At 37.6% G+C, this 16,308-nt stretch overlaps 1 protein-coding gene across 7 annotated transcripts in view; it reads left to right on the top strand.

Moving 5' to 3' along the window:
* The window catches only part of EML4 (EMAP like 4), a 149,285-nt gene that overhangs the window by 78,289 nt on the left and 54,688 nt on the right, over nt 1–16,308 (top strand). For all 7 annotated transcript variants that reach the window (XM_032102869.1, XM_032102867.1, XM_032102873.1 and 4 more), the window contains exons 2-3: nt 710–892; nt 11,572–11,701. In XM_032102869.1, coding sequence (XP_031958760.1) covers nt 710–892; nt 11,572–11,701 — 313 coding nt within the window. The remainder of the gene's footprint in view (nt 1–709; nt 893–11,571; nt 11,702–16,308) is intronic.

Below are 16,308 nucleotides of genomic sequence, written 5' to 3'. Positions count from 1 at the left end.
GGCCTTCAATGCTAATCTATCTCTGTGTGGCCAAACAGATTTTTGGAACCTTTTTGTAGTGCATTTATTTTCCCTACGCTCTAGGCCAAATGTTATAATGTTGTATGTTTTTTGGCACATACAGGGCGGTGATGTGAAAAAAGTTAAAGAGAAGGAATTGAAATTAAGAACTCTGATCTAGACCATTTAAATTGAGATTGTCATTTGATGCAATTAGGTCATTGTTAACAGTACTTGTTTGCTCAACTGTGGACTTGTTTTTTTTTAACTTTGAAACTTGCTTTAATATTAAGGGTCATAGTTCAAATTCTTCAACAATTCCACAAGAATGTATTGCAGAATTTTACCATGGTTGTATACCTTTTTGGTTAATTCAGTTGGGTGTTTAAATAAGATTAATTTCAGTCTTCCTTCTACTTGTAAGCATGTTTTTCACAGGAAGCACATTGCCTCTTGTGATTTTAATCGGGCCATGCTCCTTAAGCTTTGTCTTAACTAATGATTAGTAATGATTTCTGTCTGGAAGCATTAATTTGATGTTTGCTGTAATATCCATTCCCTATTTGCCTGAACACGTTTGTTAGAATGTCTTCAGTATTTCAAAATGATGCTACAGACGTACTCGTGCTGTACATGCCTCTTTCTGTGGCTTTTAATTCAGAACAAAGCATTTAAGTGCCTCTTTCTGCTCTGCTTTACCTCTGTACAGATGACAGCATCTCGGCTGCGAGCACCTCCGATGTCCAGGACCGTCTTTCAGCCCTGGAGCTGAGAGTGCAGCAACAAGAGGATGAAATCACTGTGTTAAAAGCAGCGTTGGCTGATGTGCTAAGGCGTCTTGCCATCTCCGAAGACCATGTAGCTTCTGTGAGAAAATCAGCACCAAGTAAAGGTAAGCCCAAATTTGGTCAACTCTTTCTAGCATCACACTGTGTTATCATGTTAGAATGTTCTCCCTTGGTCACTTTCTTTTTCCCTTTTCTGTCTCATTTGGAAGGGCCGATCTATTTTGGGCTGGAGGAGTTAGGTTTATAATAGTGGCCAACAGATATCCAAAATATGCTTATTAGTTCTGCTGTTTGCTAACATTTTTATGTTCTTGACATCCCTGAAAATTGTCCTTACTTCTTGCTTAAAAGAAGTTCCTGTTTTAATTTCAGTGGCAGAATGTTAACCTGCCGCTGGGGATTCTGGGGCTTATGGACAGTTTTGAGTCTCAGCTTTCACTTTGCCTAGAAATTATTCAACTGAAAGGGCATATTAAAGGTTACATTTCCTCTTGCTCCCAAATTATAACCAAAACAAAAACCAAAATACATTACCACCAAATAAGAAGGCTTTCTGAATATAGTTAATTTTTGTTCCAGTACAGAGAGAACTCACCACCGGTAGATCTGATGTAAGAAATGGCCATGTATCAGCAATCTCTCTTTTGATTAGTCACTAGTAACTTTTATATTGCAGCACTGAAATATGTAGGATTGTTTGAAAGTAAAGAAACTAGATGTTTTTTGCACTAATTTTTATATGCTTCCCCCCGCCCCCCCCGAGGACATTTCATTTTCTGTTCTGGAGAAGTATATGAATCGAGTTTTGAACTTACTCCAACTTAAAGTTGTATATTTGAAAAGAATTGTGGCTTTGTATGTTTCTGGCATATATGAGGTCTCTGATTATATAAAAGGTTAGGTCATATTTCAAATAATTCATGGTTTTAATTCACCATAATTGCATGTAACCCCATCAAACCATGCACCACAGAGATCTCTGGGAGCACAATCTCTGTGTTTCAGCCTTGCAGTGCATGCATTACACCAGTGCCAGTATAACCCTGAACTGATACAATGTAGCCTGCTTGTTTGGGTGACTGCCTTGTATAGGCTGAAAATGCTGAAAGTTTGAATTATTTTAGATGTGACAGAGAGATCAAATTCCTTAATTAGGTGTTTTTGCAGTCTCTCTGCCAGATGGAAGGAAGTCATGATGCTTAATTGGCTTGGGCTCTGAATCCTGCCATTCTCTCTTGCTTGCTAAATGGTAGACTGTTGTCATCTCTGCTTATAAATGCAGTTTTTATCTACCCAGTTTACATGTCTGGTCTCATCAAGACTAATGCTTCCTTTTCAAACTCTTTTTAACTGTAGCTTTAGCAGCTATTTTGACTAAATCACTCTGCTGTCTGCTGTCCAGTATGAGAAAATGTCCAAGTGAAAAACTGTGGGCAAAACATGCGCACCATATTTCCTTATTCTTCCTATTTAAATGCAGAGCAGCTGGGATGTGCACAAACACGGCTGAAACCTTTGGCTTGGAGCTGTCTAACACGCAGCAAACTGTGTACAGGCAGGGAAAATTTCCTGTGTTCTGAAAAATGCCTTGGGCTATCTCCTTTCTGGGGGTCTTGGGACCATACTGAATTCTCTAGGTCAATTTCTTCAGTGAAAAATAAACTAATGATTTAGGGGAGGCAGAGCAGAGGGAGGGTGGAATATATAAATATCTTCAGCTCAGTCATATTATATCTCTACAAACGAATGGCAACAGCATGGGACTGTGAAGAAAGAGCTGGGAACTGAGCAAAAAGAGCTGGGAACAGGAACATGTATATGTATGATCTAATTCATTGAACTAAAATGAATTATGACTAATTGGCACTGTATTTAATTTGTGGTGAATGTGTTCCCGTTGTGTTCAGTTACCCAGTACCGCCAGACAACACATTAACTTCACTGTTAATCATGACATCAGCTGTATATAGAATTCACAGAAGAAAATGTTTACATACAGAGACTGAAATTTTATAAGAGTGTAAAATTAGACTTGAAGGGTAAACGTGGGATTAAAACAAGTTCATATATCGCTTTCTGCAATATCCTAGGTTCTGCTTTTGATTTCTGTATTTTAAGTTTTTTCAATGGCTAAAAAACTCTTCAAATGTTTTAACAGAGATAAATGCATTATTTTTTGAATAAGTAGGATTAGAAGATGATCTGAATTGCCATACAAAAATAATATTCCAAAAAGTAATTGTTTTCTTTGAAGTATTACGTATGTATATAGCAGACTCTTACTAGTCAAGTCATGATTGCTGCAAAGGTAACTGTATTCCCCCAAAACTCATTTTGGTGTTTGTGATCCTGTGAAAAATCTGGATTTCTGCATTGCAATAATTGCAGTTTCATGGAAAATATTATAGGTAAATTATCTTATAAAAAAAAAAAGCTGAAGCTTTCAATCATTGAAGTATTTTCCTCTGCAGCAGCTTTTAAATACATTCTGACATAAATAATAAGTAAAGAGGATAGATGTGTATATATACTTCTGAATACATGGAGTCATGTGCTTAATCTGAAGTATGGCAACACAGTGAGATAAATACTTTTAAAACAAACTGAACTTAGCAAGAATAATAGTACCAGAAAAAGCCCTCCTGAATCTTTCCATCAAACAAAGGAGTTTTAATACAAGGCAATAACTAACCTAGTTTGAAGGGTGGCTTTTCTACTTTTTGCTGAAATGAGTTTTCTAAAACCTCTCCATTTTTTTTCTTGTTGCCACCTCAGCAGTGTCTTTTGAAGAGAGATTTTTCATAGGCTAAAAATAAGTGTTGTGAGCAGACTGTGAATTACACTGAAAGGGATAAATCCATCCCGATTGCTTTTGCACTACTTTTTCTTATTCTAAGGTTGATGGCTCGACTTAGTGAAAAAAGTGATCTCTTCATCGTTTGTCTGCATTGCACATCTGGTGATCTCATTCTGTTCTTAATTTATTTTAGATTGACAGATTGAAACAGTAGCTGAAGATAAAGTTTTTGCATTAACCTTTAAGTCTTTGCTTTTCTTTTTTTCCCTACATTTCTGTCACATGCTTATTTTGAACTTAGTCCAGTCTCCAGTGAAAAAATTCACATGGTCAGGAGTAGATTTTTATTTCTAACTCGTGGGCTCTCAGTCAGGAGGCTGCTATATATGATTTTGTGTGTGAAGCTCTGTCTCAGAAGAAAACAGCTCTTCATACATGGATTTTGAACTGTAGAAGATAAGATAAAGGGCAAGATTTTTTAGGCACCTTAGTGTCTCCTAGTAAAGCGTGAAGTGGAGATACTGTATAAGGAAAATACCTCTAGCAGGGATTGCAACAGGATTAGCACTTGTCTGTATTTCACAGTGAAAAGCAGGCTGGGAGGGTTCACGTGTAACTTCTCAATGCAAAGTTATTCTAAACAGAGCAAATCTTTTCAAAATAAAAAGACTATGATAGTGCTTCTCCATCTGCACACAGCTAAGAATAACTACACAAAGGAGAAATTACGAGGTCCAAAGATAGTGTTGAGGATTAGAAATGTGAAAGGGCTTGGTAAGGGATCAGATCCCCAGCAGCTACAGGGCTTGTAGGGATCATAGTGTGGGGGTGAGTTTATGGATTTTATTTCTTTTCTTTTTCTCTTTTCTTTCTTAATAGATGGCTTGGTAAGAAGAATTTCTTTGGTGGGAAATTATTTGCATTTGGCAGCTCTGCACTCTTGTTGCCACATGCCTCTGCTGTTGATGCATGATTGATGCTGTTAACGTTCACAAAAAAGTTCCAAAAACAAAGATTACCTGGACATTGAAGAAAAGGAAAGCATAAAGCAGTCTGGTTACTTGTGGCTGCCAGCAAGATAGATTGGCTCACAGCTGGTGCCTGGTAAACCTATTAAAACCTTCCAGGGTGTCAAAATGTGTGTAACAGGAGAATTCATCCCTCAGGCTCTGGGTGTGCAGACAAGTTTGTGGCACACTGTGGCACCAGTAAAATCTCTCAGACTAATCATTTCACTGCAGTATGAGCTTGTGCCTGAAAAAGTACATCTGATGTCTGCCTGTAGAGAAACAAAGAGTTCATGTCCTTTTTGTGGACTCAGAAATAATAAGGAGACTTGACAAAAGTCAAACCTTTGGAGGAACATTTCCTATTGCTTTGACAGGAATTGATATCAAATAACTCATATGCAAATTCAACTCACAAAGTGAAATTGGAATAGTGGATGGCAGTCTGCAGAGAGGGTTTCCCATGACAATGAAGAGTGGCAGACTGAGAGGCATTTTATTTTACTTAAAGCAGTGATCTTGTGGACCTGCAAAAGCAGGTATGTACTGGAAATGCAGTTGGTAGGGGTTTTTTTACTTTTTTTTTTTTCCTTTCCTTTGTGCAGTGGGCTTTTGTAAGAGGAGCCCATTGAGTTTTCCTTCTTTTCCTGCTCCCTTGTATGAAACAGTGTGTCTCATCAAATTCCATCTCATTGCACTCATATAAGCAAGGTACTTCAGATGTAATTTTTACCTTATCTCAACAATGGTTTCATTTCAATAACATTAAGTCATTTTGTTTTATGTTAACAAAAATTGACTTCAGGGTGTTCAACAAGCTTCATTAATGAAAGCATAAGATAGATTTGAGTTTTGTTTTTTCAGTCTTTACATTATTCAATAAGCAGAGTTATTCTAATAACTGAGTACATGTTTATGTTGTCTAATCAGTAAATGTTAAAGAAACAGAAAATAGAAGTGTAAATAGGAAAATGCTTATGGTAGTGGTAGAACACAATTTTTGTGTTTTATCCACAATATTAAAACTAACCTAGCAAGCTTGTATGTGGGTCATTTTACTCATGGGAAAAGTCCTATTGAAGTTTGCAGGCTGCATGCTCACATAACAAATAATGATACTCTTGAGGTCTTAATGCATTTCCCAGGTATTGGTTTAAGTGCCATCTGTTCTTTCTGCATTTTTTCCTATTTTTCCTATCTTCTGCTCTGACTTAGCAGATATTTTCTTTTTCTTCTGTTGTACTTACTCTTCTTGATGTTCTTCGTATATTTTCCTTTATTCAAAGAATTTGGATCTAGAGGGCATTATTGAACTAAGGGTCACTAACAAGCTAAACCAAGTTTAGGAAGGAGAAGTGAAGAACAAAGTTCAGAGGTTTTTTTGTAGTTCTGTAACCTAATAATCTTGTTCATTGTAGAGGAATATTTTCAGTTGTGGTGATAAGTATCCTTATTCTTTTTCCTTCTGCTTCTCAAAGTTTTGGGTATGTTTTGTGCATCTGTGTACGTTTTTTAGAACAGTGTGGGCAAATTTTCTTGAGTGGTACTCTGCTGTTCTCCACAGTGCTTCTCAAACTAAGAATTGCAATGTTGGAAGAGTTCAGTGTTGCCACTAACTTTTTCAAATGAAAACTCCTTATTGTTTGTAACGCTTGAGTAGCTTTTTCATCACTTGGTTTCCAGAGTATATCAAATTGTTTCAAATTACCATAGTTAAAATTTTATTTCCTCTGCTTGGAATTAGCCCATTTGGCAGTTGGTTGAACATGTAGATGGTGCCTCTGGGAAAGTATAGCAAAATAAGATAGAAGGGAGAAGAGAAGGAAAAGGGCTGTGTGGCTTGAATAAGCAATTGGCCAAAGAAGTCTTCAGTTTCCTGTAGCATGTTTTAAAATGCCTGCCCAAAGAACAGAGACATGGCTCCCCTAACACCTGAAAAATTAGTTTTATATCCCTATGAGGATTGTTTGAAGTTAGAAATATATAGGTTAAGTCACTATTTATAAAAATCTCGTAGGAAGTCTCAAAATAAATATTTAATTACTCTTAACATCTAAGTTAGTTTATCTACCTACTAGGAGAGATTCACTTAGAACTCAGGTTGTTTATGCATTAGCTATACACTCTCAAACTGTTGCCTATTAACATGCCTCTATTTAGATAGTTCTTTTCCTTTTAATAGGAAATTACAAGTAATGTATGTTTAATAGCTGTCTGTTGAAATTTGTGAAATTTGGCTTCCATTAAAAAAAAGTATAGAAAGAATATTTATTTTTTCAGCTAGTTGTAATTACTATAAGAATAATAAAGTTTGTTGAAACTTAGTTCTGTCTTATAATTTGATTGTTAAACAAGAAGCAGCATAACCCATAGGAAGTGAACTGAACTATTTATCCTGATATTTTTTGTTCATTATTTGAAATATAGTGTCTCACCCTGACCTGTCTTCGTGTGATAGAAGAAGAGAACTTTTTCTACTTCAGAAGTTTTAATCAAAATTTGATTCTTAGTATGTAAGGGAAGTAGTTGAATAAAACAGAATACTGAAGAAATATTTCCCTACCCTTCAGAATACAGTAGTCTTTGAAAAGAGTTTTGGTGCTCCCAGGCTATTTCTTTGCCAGCATCTTCCATAGGCTGAGAGACTTGACATCCTTTGAAAAGTTTGGAAGCAGAGCAGTGACTACAGTTAGCTGCTTTTATACAATTCATTGTGACGCCTTGAACTAAGTCTAGGATTTGTCATAATTTCTATTGGTTTTGATGTTGTTCTATTAGGAAGGAAGCGCAGATAAAATCTTATGTTCTGCTACACTTATAACTATTTCTGTCTGGTTTTCCGCAGCTCTCTCTGTGGGCTTTCTGGTGAGTTACCCACACCGTACACTTGTTTAGTAAGAGTACTAAATTGGTTTCCTGTCCTTCCAAGCATCAGTTTTATTTGAAGAAAACCCCATGGCATGTAAAATATTTGAAATATAGAAGTCTTCTTCATGTTTTGCTGAAAGTGAAGTATTTAAAGGTTGTTGAAGGATTTGGAGATTTATGCCTTAATGGGGAAAAAAAAAAAAAGAAAAATCTACCTTTAAAAAAACAACTTTTAAATTTTTGTAAGGTATCATTTGTTGAACTTTTTCTTTTAAATCCACTTGAATTAAGTGCCCAGAGAAGTAACTTTAATGTAGCTGCAGCTACTTATTTTAAATTGAAATTACCTGAAGAAGAGAAACAAGTGTTTGGTTTTTCTTTGTAAGAAAAGCAGTTTACCTGTCAGAATATCAGCAAATACAAAGATATTGAGGAAATTGTTTCAGAAAATATATTTGATAACACAATAAGCTACATTTCAGCATAAAATATTCTAAGTTTTGGGTTTGAGAAGAAAAGTTAATTACTAATTGATTCTCAGCTCTAGCACCTTGTAAATATGTTTGGAGGAAAAAGCTATCATGTTATCACAGGACACACATTTTCAAACTTACCACTCTCTTTAACAGCTTGGCTTCATTTTTTCCCCAGTTAGCTAATTAAGGCTGATAAAGAATTGGAAATAGATTTTTGGTTTATTGTGGTCTGTTTTTTCTAATCCTACTTATCTTTCATGCACACATTTGTATACTTGACAGATGTTAATAAAATGTTTCATTTGAGCTCTGCAGATACTATTCTATGAAAATTATCAGAACAGAGGTGAATCTGTTATCCATAAAAGACATTTTTACCACTTTGATCTCTGACAATTTGGCTTTAATCCTGGTCACCATACACTGGCTTTCATTCTACATTCAGTTTATGTCTGGCTTTTGTTCCAAACTAGCAGATAAAGCTAAGTGCTATTCAGTCTGAAAAATTTCAGACTGTTTATGCTAGCAGGTGGTGTATGACATGATATTGGCAGAGATGTGCAGCCCAGTGCTGGGAGAACTCCATTGTTTTAGTGTATTGATCTGGAATTTGTGTTCTCCTGTGCCACTTCATTATTTCCAGGTCTCTGAAGCAAAAGCACTTGATTACTATGAAGGACTATCTCTGCAGTGAAGAAGGTTATAGTGTTTTTAATTTTTGACATCTTTTGATTGCAGAGATGCTCTGGTTAGAAGTCATTAAGAGAGATGTGTGGTTTGGACTTGGTGGGTCAGCTTCCTTGGACTTCTGACCCAGCTCGGGAGGTCCCCCTTGTTTGTCTCTGTGGGTAGCCAGGCTTCACTGCCTGGGATGTGCACAGGACTTAAACTTGCCTTTCCTTTTCATGGTTTAAAATATAAATGCATTTACTTTACATATAATTGCAGATGATCAATTGAATTTTTTTCTTCCCTTTAAAAGTAGGTATTCTAAAAGTCACTTTAAAATATATAGAGAGTTAACATGCAATATATAGAGAATTTGGAAGCGTTCTTGTTTCTTAGGGGTGTTAAGTATGGGATTTGGGGATTTTTGTTTGTTGGGGGGGTTTTTTGCTGCTTTTGTTGCTTTTTTGCATTTTATTGCACATTGAGGGTGGCACACTCAACTGAGATTTTGTTCTGGAGTGTAAGAAACCCTGATATATTTTTGACACTTGAAAAAAAAATTGTCACTGCAGTTTTTAATCTGGGTTATGTTTAATTGTTAGTCATTTTGCAAAAATAGTTTTTAGTTCAATTCAAAAATCTTAATCTCAGATGTAATTTTGTATGCCACTTGTTGACACTGGGAAGTACTTTGCTGATCTACCATCAGTGTCCACTTTACTGGAAAACAAATAACCCAGAGCTGCTGTCTGGATCCCTTTTTTTTGTTTTTATTGTATTCATCATTGCATGGAGCAGTGCATATTCCTGTCATGAGTACAGACTGATGTAGAGTTTTATTTGTAATCAGTTTTGTCCCTGGACATAAGCAGTAACTAACACTTTGCATACCTAGTAGGGGGAATTATTCTAGATGTCGTCAGTAAACAAAATAGCAGTGTGCTCCTTGCGCATGAGAGTGTGTTCCCCATCTAATTAAGTTCCTGTGCCTGTAGCACTGTTGTCCTTTACACATCCCACTGAATGCCTTACCCACCATGCTGGGAATTACTGCAGTTATGTCTCCTGATTCACATTTCTGGAAAGCCATGCTAGAGCTGCTTGGAGAGGCATTAATCTGTTACGAGGGGCTGATGGAGATGTTAAGGTCATATACAGTTCAAGAGTGAATCACAGGCCTTGATATTATGCATCTCCACAAAGAAGATGACTTACTTTGTCCCTGAAAATAAAAGAAGGTGATTTTTTAGGCTTCTATAGTAAATGTGCTTTCTAAGCTCGTGCGCTTTTGTTCTTGCATCTGAGTTACATAGGGTAAAAAAATTCTTGAGCTTTAGAGCTTTTGTACAGTTTTTTGTAGAGTTTTTTGTAATTTCTAAAATAAATTCTGTATTCCAAATGTTTGTGTTGCGAATAAAACAGTCTCTAAAAAGTACCAGCGGGGAGGAACCACACCAAATTGATATATACAGAATTTAGGAAAAACAATGATCTTTGAAGTGTTTCTGGATTTTAAGTGTGTCTTTACTTTCTTCAGATTTCCTTTATTCTCATTTCTGCCTGGGATATTCCGCATGCCCCTTTTGGCTTTCCTGATCTGAATTTCAGATATGACCACATGCTGCTTAGTGCATTTGAAGCAGTATTTGGTTTGTGTAGGCCAGCCCATTTCTGCCTTCATCCAAATAGTTCTGAAATCTAATATTCCCTTGATGGGTATCTCTTGTATATAATGTGGTACTTTAAAATAAGAATGAATTAATTAGCCTCTAAACCTGGTTGGAAGAGCTGTGCTGTGACACATGGCTGGTATTGTTCAAATGAGTCATCTGTGTGAGTTTGTCCTCTGTGCACAGAGCTGTCGATTCTCCCTAACTGCTATTTTACTCCTCACTTTTATCTTCAGTGTGTGGCCTCATGCCTTATCTATCTCACACTATTCAAAGCCTGCCGTGAACACAGAGCTGTTATTCTTCTGTCAGTCCTGTCCTCCGTGTTTGTTGCTGAAGTCAGAGTGACTGGCCATCACAACCCTATGAGATGCAGTAGCAATTTGCTGTCTGTGAAATGGGGATGTGACGCAGAGGGGCTCAAAAGTGACCGCTGATTTTTGGATGCTTAATGTGAGATTAGCCCAGGGATCTTTCTCAGGGCATGTCACGGTTCAGAGGGGAAAAGGACAAGTCTAGTACTTCAAAGGGGGAAGGGACAAAACTCTCCTCTGAGCAAGACCTTGGAAATAAAACAGGCACACAAAAAGACACAGTTAGTGGGAAAGGGCGAAACGTTGGGTTCGAGTAAAATGCCTTGTATTTCACTGGCATTCTGTGGAAGAGGCAGGTCTGGGAGCTAATGGCCAGGCTAGTGTTCAGCTCTGAAAATAGAAGAGCCTTTGCTCCCCCTTGTCTTCTTTGCAATCCCCTCCCACATTCACTGCATAGTTTTAAACTTCTGCAGTGAGTGAAGTGGGCATCTGACAGACAACAGCCTTCTTCACATATACGCTCTTGATTCATCCCTGGAGAGAGTCTGTAATGTCCACTGGATGTGGCAAATGTTCTACAGAGTGAGCAGTATCAGAAACTTAATAGCTATACCATAGAGCATATACTGGAAGGTATTCTAAGATGGAAGGGGCAGCTGAAATGAAACTGAAAATCTTGATTTTTTTTTTTAATCCTTAGAATCACAACCCTTAAATAACTTAATAATTCTTTCATGACATCATGGCAGTAGAGAAACTGACCTCTATCAGACCATATTCTTGCCTGCCTTAGTGTCCCAGGTCTCCCGGGTCCAGCTGCCTAGGTTAAGGTTTCATGAATATATGTCACTGGATGTTTGTCCTGAATACTCAGGCTGCTGCTGTGTGATACCAGGTCCACAACTGAGAGCTTTTTGTTGTTCATGTGGACCTTTGGATACATCTATAAAACCTTACATTCTTCAATATTGCTTTTTTCTAGGTCAGCCAAGCCTCCGAGAAGCTATCTCGATGTCATGTATAACTAACGGGAGTACAGGAAGCAGGAAAACTAGCCACAGCTCATCTGTTTCTGTTGCCAGAAAAGAAACACTTTCATCTGCTGCAAAAAGGTACCGAATTGTTACTAAAACTCAAACTTTTTGATATTCAAAAAACCCAAAACCGAACAGAGCAAGAGTTTGATTTTTGTCTCTGTGCAGCACTTAGCAGAGCTGCCTGAACTCCAGTAAGGCACAGATAAACTTTGGAGATTTACCATGTTGTTGGGATGTGTACAAAAGAGTTCTAAAAAGAATTCAAAAATGGAGAGTATTTCTCTAGTGTGTAGTGTCCAAAATTAATTCTCACTGAGGGAATAGGAAAATGTATTTCCAGTACAAATGGAAAATTTTTCCTTCTGGTATTCATACGCTTATTTTTTTGTTGTTGTTTTTTTTGTCCTTCCTTCCCTCAAGGAAATTAAAGGGCAAAAGTGACTTCATTGTCTGGAGTGTAAATAGTAGGCAATAGCAAAATAGCTGTGAGACAATAGTGAATTGTGCAAGATAAAGGTTTACATTTTTGGGTAGAAAATCTAACCCAAAATATGGCTACTTAGTCCTTTTGAAGAATGACTCTATCAGATCTCAAATGTGAAGAAATAACATTGCTTGAGTAATTTGTAAGTTGAATGAGCTAAGAACCTAACAATAGTGGTTTTCCTCCATGTAGTACTTCCAGCTTCTTACAGTAAACAAAGCATTTGCTTAACTGCTTTTTTCTGTGGGTCTGTTAGACAGACATGGCTTCTTGAGCAGTAGGTTTTGTACCTATTCTTGTTTGTTGTGAAGAGCAGGCTGCCAGATATAGCCACGGGGCAGAGAATACTCTAATGTGTAACTCTGGTAAGTTATGTGAACAAATTCTTGGCCTCCCTAGAGTACTCTGGTAGCTCCAGTGGCTGGTTTATCTTCTAGAGTGGATGTAAATACTGTGCTGTACAACAAGACAGGGAAATTATATACTTCAGAGAATAAAAATGCTGCATGCAAATATAAACTGTATGAGAACAAACCAGAAGAAGCTTTAGTGCCCCTTGGAAAGCGAGCGTTGTGCCCCACCCTTCGCTCTTCTACATTGTGTAACATTGCATATCTTTCTTTTTATTGGATTCTTATATTTACTGTTCAACAATAAGTCAGACAGTGATCAGTGCATGTCTCTATCTGCTAGTGCGACAGGCACAGGCACAAAAGACATTCCTGCAGGAAGGTATTTCTTAGTTAGCACTTTTCCATTAATCTTAGCCCTGTGGCTTTTGGCACTTTGATGAGAGCCAGTCCAGTTCCTGTGGTGTTCAGCTCGCATTTGTGCTGAATCACCTTCTTGATTCATTGGCTGCTCAACACTTGACTACATAAGAAGAGCAGAGTGGAGTGGCTGGCATCCCTTTCATCTGAGTTAAGGTCTTTAAAAGGAGACCTGGATAGGCCAAGAGAGAAAATCTTCATATGCAGAGGGCAGCTCTCCCTGGACCCCCAAATAACTGTCCAGGGGAGGTGTTGGTGCTTCCAGTGCAGCTGAAGACACGCGACTCCCTTGGTCAAGAAATGTTTTAGAAAGGTCTAGGAAGGTTCTTTTTCCAGTAGTTCTTTCACTGTCATGTCTTTATTCCTTAAATTTATTTGGTATTTGGAAGAAATAAAACTTGCCCTTTTGTAAAATTACCAGCTCAAGAAAGGTGAAAGGAAACGTAAGTAAATGTCAACAGTAGTCCCATCTCCTTACAAAGGTAGGGTAACCATGTTTTTTTCTAACACTTGTCATGGTGAAAAGGAGGGAGGCCAAAGGAGACTGGAATGTTTCACCCCAGCTTCTCCAGGCCCTTCTTCAGGCCGAAGCTTGAACTGGTGCAGCAGGTGGGCATGGTCATCTGTTGATAGAGAATTAACCTTTAGGTTCTGAATGGACCCCAAAGCCTGCCTATGGCTTTTCATGTTCTGACTCTATGCAGCCATACACCTAGCCAAAATAACTAGAAGGCCTACTTGTGTACAAACTGTTGCTGGTGTTGAAGTTTAGTGTGTGAATTTCTTCTATGAATGAGCAGTTTCATTTCCTGGACTGTTTCATCTTGTTCTATGAACCTGAACACTGAGATCATGGAAATTATCGGCTGCCTCAGTAGTTCCACAGCAGCAGGATGTCTCATTTCAACAATGGCATGCTAAAATACCAGCAATCACTGCAATCAGAGCCCACGAATGTTCCCTGAACAGCAGGTAGATGATGTCCCATTAACAGAGATGAAGTCATGGATGTGTTGAGAAAATTTCAACCCTATAGTCTGGACTAGAAACAGGTTTATACTTTGTCCAAACAAACAAAAACCAACCAATCAATGACTGTCAGAGACCTGTTTGATCATTTTCCTTAGGACTAAGCATTCTTTTGAAGACAGCATCTGATAACAATAGCCTTGATGTTTCAGAGTGACCACCATTCACAGTAGATGCCAGTGTGCTGTGGTCCAAAGGATGAAACATTGTATTAAGTGAAATTAGAGAAGCTGCAAAATTAGGACAGATAGTAATAGCTCTCAACTACTCAGTTGTAGACTGAAGAAATGCCTCATCAAATTGGGTTTTGGAAAGAATTTTTGGATGCATTAAATGACTGCTTCCCAGAACAACTAGTCTTTAGAAACCCACAGGAAAAGATGCTGGTTTTGCTTTGGTTTCAGCAGTTACACAAGACCTACTAGAAGAGGTATTAGTGGGAGAGCCACTCTGTGCTAGCCAGTCATAATACAATTAAACTGAAGATTTTAGCAGAAATGAGCAAACCAAATAAATTCAGAATAAAGATATTCAGTACTCAGACTGCCACATAGCTACGTGATTTCCTTCCAAATTGAAATGGCAGTCAAAAAAAGAAGCCTACTTGCAACCTGGTGGTAGATAAAAGCACTTTGTAGAATCCAAGGTATATCTTGTGCTACAACCCAGAGTGAAACCAGAGTGGTCCAGAGATTCTCATGGCCCAATGAAAAAGGAGTGAACCTAATGGCGAAGAAGTGAAATGGATAATCCACAGTGACAAGCTCAGTGAAAAAATTCCCACACTGAAACTGTGGTTTCTAGGAGACGGATGAGATGAGCTAAATGAGTTTGGGTAGGAACACAGGAAATATGAGACTGTATAAAGAAATATAAGACTGCTCTCAGCAGGTGGCATTCACCTGAGCCTGCCAGGAGAGTGCAGAGGTGAATTGCAGAATGCTGATGTGTCATTGTAAATAGGACATTACAAAAAGTGGGGGGGTGTACCTGTTGTAGTAGGGATAGAGAGGACTTCTGTTTTCTTCACTGAAAAGAGATTCCAACAATTTATTTCACTATACTGCATTTCTTGCAACAGACTGCAAAAAATGTAGTGTGCTTTGCATCCAGCAGTGCAAGCTAAGTCTTCTGATTAAAAAATAATAATAAATTTCCATGCTACCAGTTAATTAAGGACTTCTGGCTATAAATTATTAATCAAAACCCCAGTCAGTTCTCCAAGCTTTGTTCTCTATGATCACGTATATGCCCTCAAGAAATGTGAAAGCTCTTGTTTTGTTTTCATCTGATTTTTTTGAAAAAAAAATGTCACTCTGATGGATTATATTGACATTTTAAACTAGTTAGTATGTTTCACAGTAGAAATCCTGAGTGATCCTTACAAATGTGTCCGGGTTTCATATTCATGTTTTGACCTGTTTTTCAATGCTTTTCTTCTCTGAAAGCAGTTGGAAAAGTTGAACTCATGTAAATCTCAGTGGTAGATGATATATTTCAACTGAAATAACGAAAGATGCAAAAAGAGGTTTTTAAGAATATGTTAAAATTGGATGCCCATTTTTATTTATTTTGAATGTTGCTTTACTGTTTGCTTTGTGTTTGGGGAAAAGGTGAATGGAAATACAAATAATTAAGGTCATACAAGGATTCGAGGCGGGGGGAAATTGTTGTGAGGGAACAGAAATCTGGATTCTCATGTTCAGAAAGATACTTGCTTTTTTACTTTGCAGGTTACTTTTACCCCAAGAGAAATATCTTTCTATTACATTTTTAGCTGATGTTTGTATCTTGTTTTATTTCCTCACTGAGAAATCTTATCTTTGAAGATTTAGTTTTTTTACCTTAAAAAAGAAGCAGGCTATGCACTTGAGAGTACTCTTCTGTTTCAGGCCCTGGTATTGTTTGTGTGATTCAGTATATTACAAAGTATGTAATTTCATAGAAGAGCCTTCTAATTAATCTTTCTGTTTACATCGCAAACCTTTGGTTTGGTTCTTAATAGATTTAAGGTTGCTGATGACATGTATTTAAATCTATTTCACATATTAACCTTATAAATACAGCACTATGAAAATAAAGATGCGTTCTTAGCTGACATGGCTGAGGGTATTAAAGAAGTGGTGAGACAATCTGATATTAGTCAACTACAGATCAAAATAGCCATTTCCTTTGACCTCTTGTGCAGCCAGGGAGAGTCCAGGGACCAGCACCAGCATTCCAGGGTTTTGGTGGCAGCTCAAAGACAGTAGCATGTACGTCCACAAATACAGTTTCATGGTGGACTTACCCTAATGGGAGACAACACAAGTCACAGTCCTGCCTTTCACTTGCACTGAGCCTTGGCTGGCAGTGCAACAAGGTGGTCAGTGAGCTCTGAACCAGGGAATAGTTTTTTC

This window comes from Corvus moneduloides, chromosome 3 (genome assembly GCF_009650955.1).
Source record: "Corvus moneduloides isolate bCorMon1 chromosome 3, bCorMon1.pri, whole genome shotgun sequence".
NCBI lineage: Eukaryota > Metazoa > Chordata > Aves > Passeriformes > Corvidae > Corvus > Corvus moneduloides.
Note: the sequence above shows the minus strand (reverse complement) of the source record. Positions and strands in the feature narration are given on the sequence as shown.